This window comes from Eurosta solidaginis, chromosome 5, assembly GCF_040869045.1.
Source record: "Eurosta solidaginis isolate ZX-2024a chromosome 5, ASM4086904v1, whole genome shotgun sequence".
In the NCBI taxonomy this organism is placed as follows: Eukaryota; Metazoa; Arthropoda; class Insecta; order Diptera; family Tephritidae; genus Eurosta; species Eurosta solidaginis.
This window is the reverse complement of record NC_090323.1, coordinates 172,341,941-172,356,896: the sequence shown is the minus strand read 5'-3', so window position 1 is coordinate 172,356,896 and position 14,956 is coordinate 172,341,941. Positions and strand designations below refer to the sequence as shown.

At 36.9% G+C, this 14,956-nt stretch overlaps 2 protein-coding genes across 8 annotated transcripts in view; one reads left to right on the top strand and one right to left on the bottom strand.

Moving 5' to 3' along the window:
- Positions 1–632: 632 nt before the first annotated feature.
- On the bottom strand, positions 633–5,765 carry LOC137254331 (uncharacterized). The gene is made up of 3 exons (XM_067791987.1): positions 5,311–5,765; positions 4,324–4,644; positions 633–1,139 (listed from the first exon to the last, which is right to left on the bottom strand). Exons 1-3 carry the CDS (start codon positions 5,551–5,553, stop codon positions 633–635), a joined length of 1,071 nt encoding a protein of 356 aa, XP_067648088.1. The 5' UTR covers positions 5,554–5,765.
- Positions 5,766–6,219: 454 nt separating this feature from the next.
- The window catches only part of LOC137233809 (large proline-rich protein BAG6), a 29,774-nt gene continuing 21,037 nt past the window's right edge, over positions 6,220–14,956 (top strand). For 4 of the 7 annotated variants that reach the window (XM_067757230.1, XM_067757233.1, XM_067757231.1 and 1 more), the window contains exons 1-3: positions 6,220–6,856; positions 6,916–7,003; positions 7,688–7,805. In XM_067757230.1, the coding sequence (XP_067613331.1) occupies positions 6,938–7,003; positions 7,688–7,805 (184 nt within the window). In that variant the 5' untranslated portion in view covers positions 6,220–6,856; positions 6,916–6,937. Of the gene's footprint in view, positions 7,004–7,687; positions 7,806–14,956 lie in introns of all 7 variants that reach the window. The other 3 variants (XM_067757229.1, XM_067757228.1, XM_067757227.1) reach the window with 3 other exon arrangements.

Here is a 14,956-nt window from a genome sequence, read left to right as displayed (position 1 = left end):
ATACACGACACGAACATTACCGTTATGTCATGTTTCTGCGACCTTTTCTGTCGTGTATGGTGGTGTTTGCCAGTTCGCGCAAATGTTCGCCAAAAATCAAAATATTTTCATTTTTGGCGAACATTTGCGCGAACTGTTCGTGCGTGTATGGCGAAATAGCTCATAATCGTAGTAATTTCTGAACGGAACAGACGTGCGCGGAAAAGTAAAATGGACAATAAAAATTTCTGAGTGAGTTTATTGAAATGTATAAATCTTTGCCATCATTGTGGCAAGTAAAAAGCAAAGATTATTGTAATAGAATTAAAAAGAATAATGATTATGCGACTTTAATCGAAAAATTAAAAGAAGTAGATCCTGATGCCACAAAGGATACAGTTAAAAAAAAAGTAAGTAGTTTGCGGGCGGAATACCGGCGTGAATCAAAAAAAAAGAGCGATAGTTTGAAGTCTGGTGCTGGTGCTGAGGATGAATATGTTCCTACTCTTTGGTGCTATGATTTGCTATGCTTTTTGAAAGATCAAGAAGAACCTTTGGCAGGCGTTACCACAATGCAAAAAAAGTCAAAATTTTATTGTTTCTTTTTTTTTTGTGAATACAAACATTCATTTTGTTTTTATTCCGTAAATGATTCACTTTCTTATATTTAATATATTGTTCTGCCACGGAACTGCTCCCACTGTATTAAAATAATTACAATATTTTTCTCTAGTAGTTTTTGCTAAATTGGATGCATTCTTTGCACTTGAAGCTTGAAGAGCTGTAAGTCCATGGTCATTATGCCAATCGGCGTATTCTATCGCTCCGGGATCTGTTTCTTCAACATCGAATCCACCTTCAAAGTACGTCTCCTCATTTTGCCTCCGTAAAAAGTTATGTAAGTAGCAACAGGTTAACACAATTTTCGTGACTTTTTCTGGTGATAAATTAATAGTTTGTAGGAGAATTCTAAATCTTGATGCTAAAATTCCAAAACAGTTTCCAACAATTCTTCTCGCCCGAGAAAGCCTGTAGTTAAAAATTGTTTCTTCTTCCTTGAGTGTGTTGTGGCTAAATGGCTTCATGATATTTTCTAACAGGGGAAAAGCATCGTCAGCTACAAATACAATTGGTAGTTTTTCTTCGCAGTTTGGAAGCGGCTGAGGGTGTTATGGAAACGCATTTTTGGTGGAAGCAGTAAGGAAGACGGTCGGCATGATGCGTTGGTGTACAGTGGCTAGTCATTGTCGGCTAGGGCGGGTCCTTGCCAACCTTACTGTTCCTGCGCCATAGACAGAAAAAAATTCCTATCATGCCTATCAAAACTAACAGCTGTTAAATTGAAAAAAAAAACCTGACAGAAGCGCAGAGACCGGCTCAAAACGCTTAAAATTCAAATAAAACGACATCCGGTCGAACCGGATGCCACGGACAGACCGTTAAATTCAAAACTTAAAATTCAAATTCAAAAAGAAATCTAACGCAACAAAAAAATACCGAACCGGACATGACCGGTTACTACTCTGAAGTCAAATAACAAAAAAAAACTGAAAAAATAAAATAAAAGAAGGGAAAGGAAAATAAACAAAAGGGCCGAATATATATAGGGGGCGCCGCGGGTGATGTTGCGACGCCCGGTGCTATGTCCCACCCTTTACCTAAGTGCCTTCTAAAAGAATGTAGGCGCCAGCATTCCCATTCTAATTACAAGTTTATTCAGATATTATTATTACTAAAGTATGTATGCTATGAAAGAAATATTTAAAGCTATACCTATATTTATGTCACCTCCTTTTTTTTTTTTTTGACAAGGGTTATAAACGCTTGGTGCAAAAAAAATTGTAAGTAAATGTGCTTATGAATAGTAGATAGATTACATACAAAGTAGAAATTTGGTTAAATGCCCTTTCTCTTTTCATTCATAAACCTATCTTAGGGCTGTACAGTTTGGATACAACTCCCGATAATTGGGGCCCCCTTACAAAATTAATATGTTTTTGTAGTAGACTCATTTTTAAGTTTTAACAAAATATCAATTCGGTATAACGCATAGTATAATGACACTAATATGCAATATGTACTAAGAAAATTTGTCATAAACTCAACTAGGACTAAATTTGGGGTAAATCATACTCCTCGAAGAAATTGTTTCACATGTTCAAGTAAAACGTGAACTTTTAAATTCACAGAAAAATTAACGAAATCATTTACATGTTCAAGTAAAACGTGAACTTTTAAATTCATAGAAAAATTAACGAAATCATTTACATGTTCAAGCAAAAAGTGAACTTTTAAATTTATAGTGAAATTAATGAAATCGTTTTACTTGTTCAGGTGAAACGTAAACTGTTTTGCATGTACCAGTCAGTGCTGGTATTGTTTTGTGTTTAGTTCAACTCAGTCAAAAAAATAAAATTAAAATAATAAAATGAAAGAACAAAGAAAATAATTCAGATTTGAAAGGTTTCATGTATGTATATAATAATATTACTTTAATATGTATAAATTTATTTTTGACATATATTCATGTAGAATGAAGCAATTTAAGTTCCACTGCAAATTTTATGATTTGTAAGTTAAACTCGACAATGCATTCACTTCTTGAGTTGAGGTTGATAATGAAAAAAAGCAATAAAGTAGATGCCATATTGATTATTCACAATTTACACGGGCATGCTGCGGTTAGTAAGATGGCAGTAAGCAATAAAAATTTGCATGTACTCTACCTTACATTATCGCTAAATTTAACAGTTTACTGATAGATTATAGAAAATAGTATATATATTTTTTTTTTGTTGATAATGTAAGTTAATTTGCATTACTCGTTAATTGCATCCCTTAATATAAATTTAATGCGTTTTAACTGATAATGCAATTGAACTTGAATTACCAATAAAACTTTATTCTTTACAGAAACCATATCAATACCTTTTGCTTATTCCAAAAACATATCCGCAACAATTGCATTAATTAAAACGTAATAGTAAAATTTTACTGTAACGCAAAGCAACTTTTAATACCTGAAACTTTTTTTTTGTTTCACGGGCAGTACAAATTGCCTACCTATGACCATTAAGATATGTTTTGTTTTTTTCTTTCTTTATGCTTCTAAGTTAATTAAACGTCCTTACTTCACTTTACGTTACGTCTACTTTTTTTTGCATGGTATAATAAGTTAACTTTACTACAAGTGGATGCAGCTTGCTAAAGAACAAGGTTGAGGCTACACATACGTATATTTAGTTCAGTATTGGAACGCTGATATTCGTTGTCGCAATTGGCCTGGCCGCAGGCCTATGTTCGCTGCCCTGTGGTTGTCATTGTAGCTGGTATATTGTAGCCCGTATGGTCGTAGCTGATAAAGATGCGGCTAGTATTGTTGTAGCCGGTATGGACGTAGCTGATAAAGATGCGGCTAGTATTGTTATAGCCGGTATGGACGTAGCTGATAAAGATGCGCTAGTATTGTTATAGCCGGTATGGACGTAGCTGATAAAGATGCGCTAGTATTGTTATAGCCGATATGGACGTAGCTGATAAAGATGCGGCTAGTATTGTTATAGCCGGTAGTACCGCTTGTTGCAAGTGTTAACATTAGTGGTCGCAGGCCTATGTTCGCGGCCCCGCTGTGTGCGTTGTAGCTGGTGGTGGCGGTACGTCTGGTGGTTGTTGCGCTCGTGGTTGGCGCTAGTGGAAGGGTTGGGGGAGGTACTATTGATGGTGATGCCCGTGATAATAGTAGGCGCCGTTGGTGGTGGTGGGCGCTTTGGGTCGAGGTAACCGGGTGGCGATAAAGCTTCGCGCTACCCTGTACGAGCCGGATGACTTGGCTCTTTGACGGTGATTGTATTACGCGGCAGCGTACTGCTGGCCCTGGAGGCGGAGGTGGTGTCGGACGCTTTTCCGCAGGTGGTAGTGTCCTTCGTAAACGTAGAGGAAGAGGTTTATCTCACTAAGTGTGACTGCGAACGCCGACCTACTTCAACTGGACCTTGTGTCCACACAACACAACCAGTGCAGAGTTTATTACCACCCAAAATAGACGCGTAGAAACGATATTTGTCGGAAAGAACGGTTTCGGTGCTTTGCGCTATCGACTCTTTCCTAGTTTCTGGACAATTACCTGCGTATGTGCACAGCCGGCGAGGATGTTTTGTGATCACCAAATTTTTTCACCCTTCCACGTTTTTATCTTGCCGGAAACTCATGGTAATTTTCGCTAGTGATCGCCCGTCTGTCTTTTTTTGTTTTCGATACTTTTGTATCGCAACTTTCGCCCATCCCCAGTCACTAGGTGTGTTCGCACGAAAACGCTCCCAAGTGGACCGTAACCGTAGACCATAACAGCAGACCGTAACAAGGGTCAGGAATTTTCAATGTTTTATTTTTTAGAGATGAAAAAAATTTTGTTTCGCTAAAAAGACCAGCATCAGACGCTCTTCCATTTGTGCCGACATCCACCATCAAAAATTCGTAATTAGCATTAACCACTGCCATTAAAATGATGGAAAAATTTTTTTTATAATTATAATAAAAAGATCCAGATCCAGGTGGCTTTGTTATATTGACGTGTTTTCCATCAATTGCGCCTATACAATTTGGGAAGTTCCAGCGTGCATCAAAATTTTTCGCTTCTACCTTCCAATCTTTTTCTGTTTGTGGAAGCTGAAAAGTAATGAAAAACTTATAAATCTTTCTTTTTAGGAATTCACTGTTCGACCAAGCAAAAGAAAAGTTTCTGAACAAGATACAATTATTAAAAGTGCATGCGAGAGACTTGCCAACAGCCGCGAACCCACAGAAGGTGACTCCTTGGCTCAATCGTGGGCTTCGAAATATAGTGAAATGGAGGCCTCCCAGAAAACGATTAGGCGAAAAATCATATCAAATGTTTTATTTCAAGGTTGCTTGGGAGCATTGGAATTTAGACACGCGATTCAAATCCAAAATGTTTTTAACCCAAGTTAAATATTAACACCAAATGTCATTCCGCAAAACCCAATGCGCACGTCTACGCAACTTAACTACGCGGTGCCCCAACACATACAGAATTATACAATAAGAGTTCCGACTCCTTTAAGTAGCGGCTCGTCCATAAACAGTAGTAGAATGTCACCTCAAGTCACACAAAACGTACGAATCGTTGAACATACATCATCCATTAATTCGAGCTCGGTAGAAAACTTACAAAATTTCTTTGCATCGTTTGAAACGGACGAATAATTTATTTTTATTTTTACTTCAAAAAACCAATAATTTTCAGACACACATGTACACATGAAACTTTTCTTGTTTAGTCGAAAACAAATAATTTAATCAATAAATAATTACCTTAATAAAATCTTTCAATTGACATATTATGGCATCAAAAGTCTCTGTAACTATTTTCCCAATCGTTTGGGGCGAAATTGCTGTCAAAAATTTTAAGTCTTCAAAGTTATTGCCACTAGCTAGAAAGCGCAAAGTTAAAGCAAGGCGGTGTTGAGGGGGAATCGCTTCTCTCATCATTGTATCCCGTTTCGTTATGAGTGGCAACATTTTTTGTAAAAGTTGGTCAAATGTTGCCTTGCTCATACGAACGTAATTTTTAAAATCATTTTGTGACGTGAATTCCAGTTCTTTAATAAGCTCACTTTGTCCAAGAACTGCTCGTTTTTTAAACCATTCTTTGCACCAAATTCTTTTTTTGCGATCTTCTCTCTTTTTTTACGCTTAATTGCCACAGCGAGCAATATTGCTGCAGCACAATTGTTGTCCGTATTCATCGCTGTCTGAAAGAGAACTAATGTTCGGCAAAAGTTCGTATGGTGTATGGCCAAAGCTGCGAACAAGATTGCGGAATGTTTGCGGAAATGTTCGTGTCGTGTATTTGGCGCTTTATGGAAAGCAATGTAATCGATTAATGGTGACATACCATCACGCCAACGCTATAACCATAGCATATCCAACCAATTGGTTTTTGGTTTCTCGCCATATCCATAACCTAAAACTATTTGAGCTGGTGAATTCAATAACTTTTTGTAGATTTTATTCATTGTTTTGGATACGTTATGACTTAGAGAATTATTTTTTGTGGAATATTGATTTCCATAAGGTTGGTTGGATAAGCTGTTTTATACGGCTGTGGGTATGTCAACTTTGCCAGCGCTTTAAAGAAGTCAAATAAATGCAATACGATCAAAAGCTTTATGTAACTATGCCTTTAGGGGCTAATGCACAGTAGAAAGAGCTGGCAAAATATTTCACATACGGCATCATTTCGTGTGCGGAACAAAAGTCTAATGCAAATTTTTTTGGACTAGAGGATTATAATTGGAAAAACGCAACAAAGTGTACGACTGCACTAGAAATCAAATATTTAGCAAATTTAGTGTTTTAAAGAATTCGACAACATAAAAAATTATAATTTTATGAAGAAATTCTGAAGAAAAAAGTGTAAAATTGTCGCCTTTCGCTTCACCAATAGAAATTTTTTCCTAACCGTAAATGCATTTAGGGGTGCTCCCATTTGAAGTGTGTGTGTGAGAGGACGACAGCTGCTTCTCGTATTGTAGATTACCAGTTTTTCAGTAGTTTGAGCGAGATAGCGGGTATATTGGAAGTGAACGTTGCAGTTCAAAGAAAAAACGTGTAAATAAAAGGTGTCAAAGAAACGTCAATTGCGCGAATTTGACATTTTCAACGTTTCGCAGTCGTCGTCGTCTGATGTAAAAAAATCTGGAAAATAAAAAAATTTTTCCTCCAACCAGCACCAACAAAATAATTGGAATTTAGTTAAAATACGCTATAAATACGTACAACGTGCAATTAAAGGGAGATAACCTTTTTTAATTTATTTTGCTGTGGTTTGTGCCGCAACAAATAAGTATTTGCATCTGTAAGCGCTCGTGCTTTCGATTTCATTCATTAGCCATAATTTTTCTATTGTCTCGTTAGGCCTCAGCCGTCACCACGCAAAATGTTAATAAATTTAAGAGTAAAAACACTCGATGCACAAACGCATGATTTTAGTATTGACAATGAGGTAAGTTAGGCAATGAGCAAGGTTTTTTTTGTGTTAAGAAAAGTTATAGATGTACCTTGGCGGTGGACCACTCCCATGACGAATGGGGTTGAGACAAATCGCCTGTCAGCTAACATTGACGGTAATAGTGCAGTTTACGGTACCCACCGAAATTTGGGCCAAAATTTTCGAGTGAGGTATCAGAAGACGCGTATTCACTTCTAGATCAAGAATCCGAAAGCGGAAGTTTACTTTTTTTACTCGTTCAAAAGATATTAACGAAACACCGAAAAAAGACCCCGGGTCCCTCCGAAACCGGGGGTGGGATCCATAGTATTTTTGCGCAGAACACCTTTCTGCGTTGGCGGCCTTCGGCCGCGCTTATAAAAAATAACCCTGGGCTACGCCATGCCAAGTCCGGGTGTGTGGTATAGCCGTGGCTACCGCCACGGTGATGCACAATTTTTTTTTGTGGGTATATGCACAACAACAACCACATTAAAATCGCCAACTTCAACTGCAAATATCTCCGGACATACAATTTTTCTTTTCCGCCTTCGGATTATTGTTCTCGAGATTAATACGCGTCTTTTGATACCTCACTCGAAAATCTTGGCCCAACTTTAGGGTGGGTACCGTAAACTGCACTACTACCACATTGACAATTTTGATTGTATATTATTAAAATATTGTTTATAATTAAAGCTGACAATTCGTGAGTTCAAGGATAAAATTGCAGAGAAGACCAATATCGCAGCAGATCAGCAGCGTATCATTTATTGTGGACGTGTTCTTGCCGATGAGAAACAATTGAAAGAATATGGTGAGTCAATGTGAAATATGCTTAACCTTTATGTTTCCGCATTAAAGTGGTGCAGTACAGTGGAAAGTCGATAGTTATGACTAAGCGGAAGCTCATCAATTCAAAGCTATAAATAGATATACATACAAACCCCAATGTATGTCCAACAAAATTTAGAAATAGTTGTAAGGCTTTCCATTTCATACGAACCTGTACCACGTGGTTCTAGCCCTACTGCCGGAACAAAATTTTTGATTGCCCGCATCTTCGGGTATGTAGATGTTATTCACCTCTTATCACTGGCACGCCTTACACCGGCAATATTCGAAGCTCTGATGTTTCAGATAAGCCACACTTAACATACTTAGAAAATTGTTGAACTAATAAATGTTCCAATGTTAAGGCATGCTTGTTCTAATGGGCGACTGCATTCACAGATGTGGATGTTAAATGTTCTACGACGGGCGGTCTGATAGCAAATTATGCAAGTACCAGAGCGAAAGAGCTTAAAAACAACCAACATGTCGTTTGGTACTGCATAAAGTAAATTTAAAGTACCATGTTGAAATAGGAAGAAAATATTGGTGAACGATTGCATTGAATTCTTAACTACGATTATTCAGTTTGCTCAAGAGCATTGTTTAGTTGAGGTATGGACCAAAGCGTTTACACAAACAACAGCTTAATGGTAAAAATCTAGATGTGGTGCTAAACTGGCAGGCACATCTGGCGAAAAACCATGTTGTTGTAGCAGTGTAAACAAACTTCGATAATACTCTTTTAAACCTTCATGGAATAAGTTATTTGCTACAAAATGAAGGGGCAGAAGACAATTTTCATTTTTTTTCATTTCATTCATTAAAAGAAATATATATTAGCACAATAAGATCATGTATGTTTTATAGCACAACAGACATTAAATAACAGGATAATAATAAAACATTAAAGCTTTAAATTTAACACATTCACCCCGCCTAAATTTAAAATAACAACGTCTTCATCGCCCAATGTTCAACTTTGGATTTAAAATGTTGATGAAAATTCTTCCAGTGGTATTGAACCGAGAGGAGTACAGGATTACTTTGAGGTGAAGTCAAACAGAGTTGACTTCGATGATCAACTTACCCATAGTTGCGTTGCAATCGTCCCAAATTTTATTTATTTATTTATCATCATACCAGTCAATGGTACAAAACCTTACGGACCAGAAATACAAAATGTCTTAAAGATAAAACTTAATAATACTAAAAAATATTTTGATTGCAAAAAAGCCAAAAATATGGATCTGGACTGAGCAAAATCTAGATTGAGAGATGAAAATTCGATTGAATTCTGCAAGCGACCTTGTAATGGGTGCGTACAATAAATAGTTAGATCTAAGCGTTTTAACGTGAAACGGAACTTGAGTGCGTAGGACCCTTTGGGGCACATTAAAGACAATTTGCTCGAGAAGGTTAGGACAATTTATCATGCCAGAAATTATATCATAAACAAACATGAGAGAGTGCATTATGCGCATCGACTTAAGCGATTTAAGGTTAATTAATAGGCAACGGACCTCTTACGATGGGAATGGCTCAACAAAATGAAGAGGTTGCAGAGAAAACCGGGTAAATCGGCTGAATTGTTTCGATCCTGTCGGAGTGTAAAGCATAAATAGGGTTCCAGATTACTGAGGCATACTCTAACTTAGATCATACTAGGCAATTATAAAGTGATTTTTTAGTGTATGGGTCTTTAAAATCACGCGCATAACGACGCAAGAAGCCGAAGTTAGAATTTGCCTTAGGTACAATATGATTGATGTGATTGACAAAGGTGAAGCCTGAATCAAAAACCACACCTAAATCCCGATACTCATGTACATTAGATAGGGGGTGTTAGCAATAGTGTAAGTAGTGACAATTGGATTTACAATTTTGGCAAAAGTCATTTGGAAGCATTTCTTTGTGTTGAGCGACAGTTTATTTCTCACACTCCAATCAGATAGCTTATTTAGATCGCTTTGCAATGATAATGTATCTGACAAGCAGGTTATTTCATTAAACATTTTTAAATCATCCGCATATAGTAAGAATTTTGAATTTTGAAGTACTAAAACAAGCTTTACAAGCTTTAATATCATTAATAAAAAGTAGAAATAGCAAATGCCAAGAATACTACGCTGAGGCACACCAGAAGTGGCAACGTAGGGGTACGATTTAGTATGACTAATTTCAACATATGAGACTCGATTAGACAGGTAAGAGTTTAACCAAGAAAGAAGAGTTGAATGGAAACACTCTTCTAACTTCAATAAGAGAATGCTATGTACAACGGTATCGAAAGCTTTCGAAAAGTCTGTATAAACAACATCGACTAAATGACGAGACCCCAGCGGGTTAGGGGATCAGAATGTACCCGCGGTAGGTATGCCTGTCGTAAGAGGCGACTAAAATACCAGATTCAAGGGGATGTGTAGCGCAACCTTTCAGGTTGCCAGCGCAATATATAGCTTCTCCAAACCCAATTGCTACTTTGGACTAGGTAGGCAATTGAAAATTAAAGTCCTCTCTCGGCGAACGAAAATCATACTCTACAAGTCACTTATCGTACCCGTCCTGCTATATGGGGCAGAAGCATGGACCATGACAACAGCAGATGAAGCGGCTTTGGGAGTGTTCGAGAGAAAAGTTCTTCGAAAGATTTATGGCCCTCTACGCGTTGGCGATGGCGAGTACCGAAGAAGATTTAATGATGAGCTGTACGAGCTATACGCAGACATCAACATAGTCCAGCGAATTAAAACGCAGCGGCTGCGCTGGCTAGGCCATGTTATGCGAATGAAAGATGATGCTCCGGCCAAGAAAGTGTTTCTATCGGAACCCGCCTATGGAAGCAGAGGTAGAGGGCGACCCCCACTCCGTTGGAAGGACCAGGTGGAAAACGATTTAAACTCCCTTGGTGTGACCAATTGGCGCCGGTTGGCGGAGCGAAGGAGCGACTGGCGCGCCTTGTTGGACGGCCATAACCGTTTAGACGGTTAAGCGCCAATTATTTATTTATTTATTTATTTATTTATTATTACGGTCTTTAAGACCTAGTTTAGGTTAAAATAAGAGATTAAACATAAATACTCATGTCACATTTAGTGACGTACAATATAAAAACAATTTTTCTTTGAACTTACTAATATTTTCACAGTCTTTCAAATCAGAAGGTAACTCATTATACATTTTATACCCTAAATATTCAAGAGACCTTTTGGCGAACTCAGTTCTTATTCTAGGCAGTCTTATATTATTGCAATTTCTTGTTCCATAATTGTGGATTTCATGATTATAATGTATTTTACTACTCAGGTAATTCGGTAACATTCCTAACCTAAGTTGGTGTATAAATTTCAATGTGAAATAACTAACTGACTGTTTAATACTAAGCCAGTTTAATCTATTGAGCATTACAATTTTTGGCGTTCTTGGAGGACATTTTAAAATAAATCGCATTGCCTTGTTTTGCTGTATTTGAAGTTTCTTAATATATATATCATTACTTAATAGCAGAATAGTAGGACAATAAATAAAGTGTGGTTCAATAATTGAACGATATACCAATATTTTATGACTTTGACTGATATGTTTACATGTTCTATACATGAAGCCTATTTTCTGTGCAATTTTCCTTTCCAGATAAGTTACATGCTCTCCAAAATTTAGATTATCATCAATCAAAACTCCTAAATACTTAATTTTGTCTACTCTTTGGATTTCCATGTTTTTTACCTTCAGCGCAATATTATTTAAACTATTGTTACTTATGATATTAGTGTTTTTACAAAATATCATGAACATAGTTTTTTCGACATTTAATTTCAGTTTTCTAAGGCATAACCATTTGTATAGCGAGTCCAGGTCTTCTTGTACTTTCAGCATGGCACATTCTGCATATTTTTCACTTATGATAAGCAATGCATCATCCGCAAATAGACGTATTTTACACTATTTTAAGCATCTTTTGATATCATTGATATACAATGTAAACAATATTGGCGCCAAGACCGAGCCTTGTGGTAAACCAATGTTAACATCCACCACTGATGAAACCTCCTTTCCAATTATCGTTCTCTGTTTTCTGTCACCAAAATAACTCCGGAACCATTCCAAAGCCTTTCCTCTTATACCAATTTTAAACATAACGTCCAATAGCTCAGATCTATCGACAGTTTCAAAAGCCCGTTTTAAATCCAAGAAGACAGACACCGTAAATTTTTTGTCCGCCATGTCTTCTTTCCAATCTGCAATTACCATATTCAACGCTGTTTCACAAGAATGGCTCTTCCTGAATCCCGATTGTTCTGGGATAATCACATTGTGCTTCTCTAAGTATGCCACAAGTTGATCCTTCACCACTGTCTCCATAATTTTTTCATCTGTAGGTAACGTGTTAATTGGACGTAGTTCCTCGGGTTTCATTGTATTTTTTACTTTTTCAACAGGTATTATTGTTGAAATTTTCCAGTAACTAGGTACAATACCGCTGTTTAAGGATTCGTTAATTATGTCTTTGTAGAAATTAGCAGTATATGTCATGGCATCTTTAACGACACCCTCCGATAAAAGCTTGTCGCCGCCATATTTGTTTTTAAGTGATTTTGTGATAATAATAATATCGTCCACTACAATGTCAGTAAATTTAAATGTTTCAAATGGATTACTATGATTTGCGCTTATTTCATCCCCATTTACAATTTCTTCGATGCTATCATTAATTTCACCAATACTTTGTATAAAAAAGTTATTTAGGGCATTAGCTATATCATATTCATTTTCCAGGCATTCACCGTTAATTACAATTTTAGTGATATGTTTTTTAACATCATTAAGCTCGACGAGGTCTTTTAGACACTTCCACATACGTTTCATATCGCCATTGTTATGATTTACTCTATCTTCCATGTATTTCTTTTTTTTATAAATTATGGTTCTTTTATATATTTTCTTAATGACGTTATATTCGTCCCAAAATCCAGTATTTCGAGCAGTTTTATAAGATTCTATTTTTCTTTTATGCAGGTTTGTTAATTCTCGGTCGTACCACTTATTTCTTATCTGTATTTGGGTCCTCTTTATATAAGTCAGTGCTTGCATAGCCACAGTTAAAACTTCGTTTAGGGCTTTAGTTTTAGTTTCTACTCCGGAAATTGACATAAAGCTGAAATCGCATGTTCGTAGCAAAGTTAAAAGATTTTCAGCACTATAGTACTCCCAACATGTAACAGTAGCATACCTTCTCATTTTACAAAGCTTTGTTGTTGGCACTTTGAAGTGGATTGTCTCATGGTCAGAAATGCGATGTTCACCTATATTTACTGGTTTAACTTTATCATTGTTACTGAATAGCAAATCAATTCTTGTAGACGAGTACTCTGTTATCCTTGTGTCGAAGTTTATCCTTTGTATCATTGCCATTTGTGCAAATAAACTTGTTAGCTGGTTTGAGTATGTTGACGATACATTTACATTGATATTTAAATCACCAATTATTAAATTATTATCCGCCTCCTTGAGATGTTCAGTGATGATTTCATTTAGATAAGTAATAAAGGTGGAGTCACTGCTACTTGGTGAGTGATATAGTACACCGATTTTCCATTTTAACGCGCATTTGTATATTTTTACAATAATGCACCACACATTCATGTTGATAGCTTTATTACAAACTATGCTAAATTGTATATTTTCATTCACATACATGACAACACCGCCAGTGTGCCTACTTTGAGAGTCGCAACGAATGCATTTGTATGTCGGAATACTAAGTTCAGAATCTAAGATATGTTCTGTTGTACACGTTTCCGTACATAACACAATACTTGGTCTTCTTATTTCAATAAGACGTTCCAGCTCGATTTTATTTGCTCTGATACTACTAATATTAAGATAAATGCATTCCAAGTTGTATATATTGCTATCTCGATTTGAATAATATTTTGACTTTTGCGCTGCTGTAAGGATTTTCTTTGGTTGCTAATAAACAACTTTCCTTTTCCTTGCATCTAGCTTTTGTTGGTATACGGGACAAGTTCTATCCAGAGTATCATGGTTTTCGTCAAGTCCTAGATTCAGCTGCTTGTTTGCTCGTATGCAGTTAATGCACTTGTTTACTGCATCCTTTATGCATTGTGTATGCTTATGCTCACCCAAGCAATTAAGTAAGTAAGTAAGTAAACCCAATTATCAACCTCACCTATCCGCGGTGAATCCTGTTTCACTAACAGACGAGGCCCTGGCGACCCCAAGCTCCTCATGGAACTTGGGGGTAGGGAGGGAGGGAATGGCCTGAAGGTTTAATGTGGCCACATAAATCGTTCCCGAGATGGTCGGGCTAGCACCTTAATGGTGCTATGCTACCGGAGCGTACCGGATTTGTATCCGGCAAAGGACCATCACATCGATAACACTCCCCAAAGCCTTCGGGGAGCAACCTTATCGCTACAACAACAACAACAACAACAACTTGATGACGAGATTTAAAGGCTGAGATGCAATATTTGGAAAATTCAGCAAGGTTTCTAACTGTGGAGCGACCGCAGACAAACCCATGCTCATGCGGATCAATTTTTTTTTTTTTACAAGGAAATACAGTTTATCGTTCACCACCTTTTCAAAAAGTTTAGAGCAGGTGGTGAGTTTAGAAATAGGCCTAAAGTTTCGTACATCATTTTTGTTACCAGATTTGAACATCGGAGAGTCTGATACAATTTTCCACCGATCAATAAAATCACCTTTGGCAAGGGAAAGATTAAAAATATGCTTTAAAGGCACACAAGGAGGAACAGCACTTTTTTTAGTAAAAATGGGGAAAAACCATCCAAATCTGTTTTTGTTTAGGGTTGTAAAGATGAAATGCTGTTCATAATATCAAGCTTAGATACCGTCATTGTTCCAAGGTCAAGAGAACTTGGAGAACAACTGGTATTTGAGGCACTTCCACTGTCATGGACAAAATTTGAACTAAAAAAATCGGCAAATAAATTAGCGGTATCAGATAAACACTGAGAATGCTTATCATCGAAAGTCACACAGGTGGGAATGTTTGTGCAACCCTTTTTTGAACGTATGAAATTCCAAAAAGATTTCGGGTTGGATTTAGGTTCAACTTCATACCGGGCGATGTATTGATTGTATAACTGT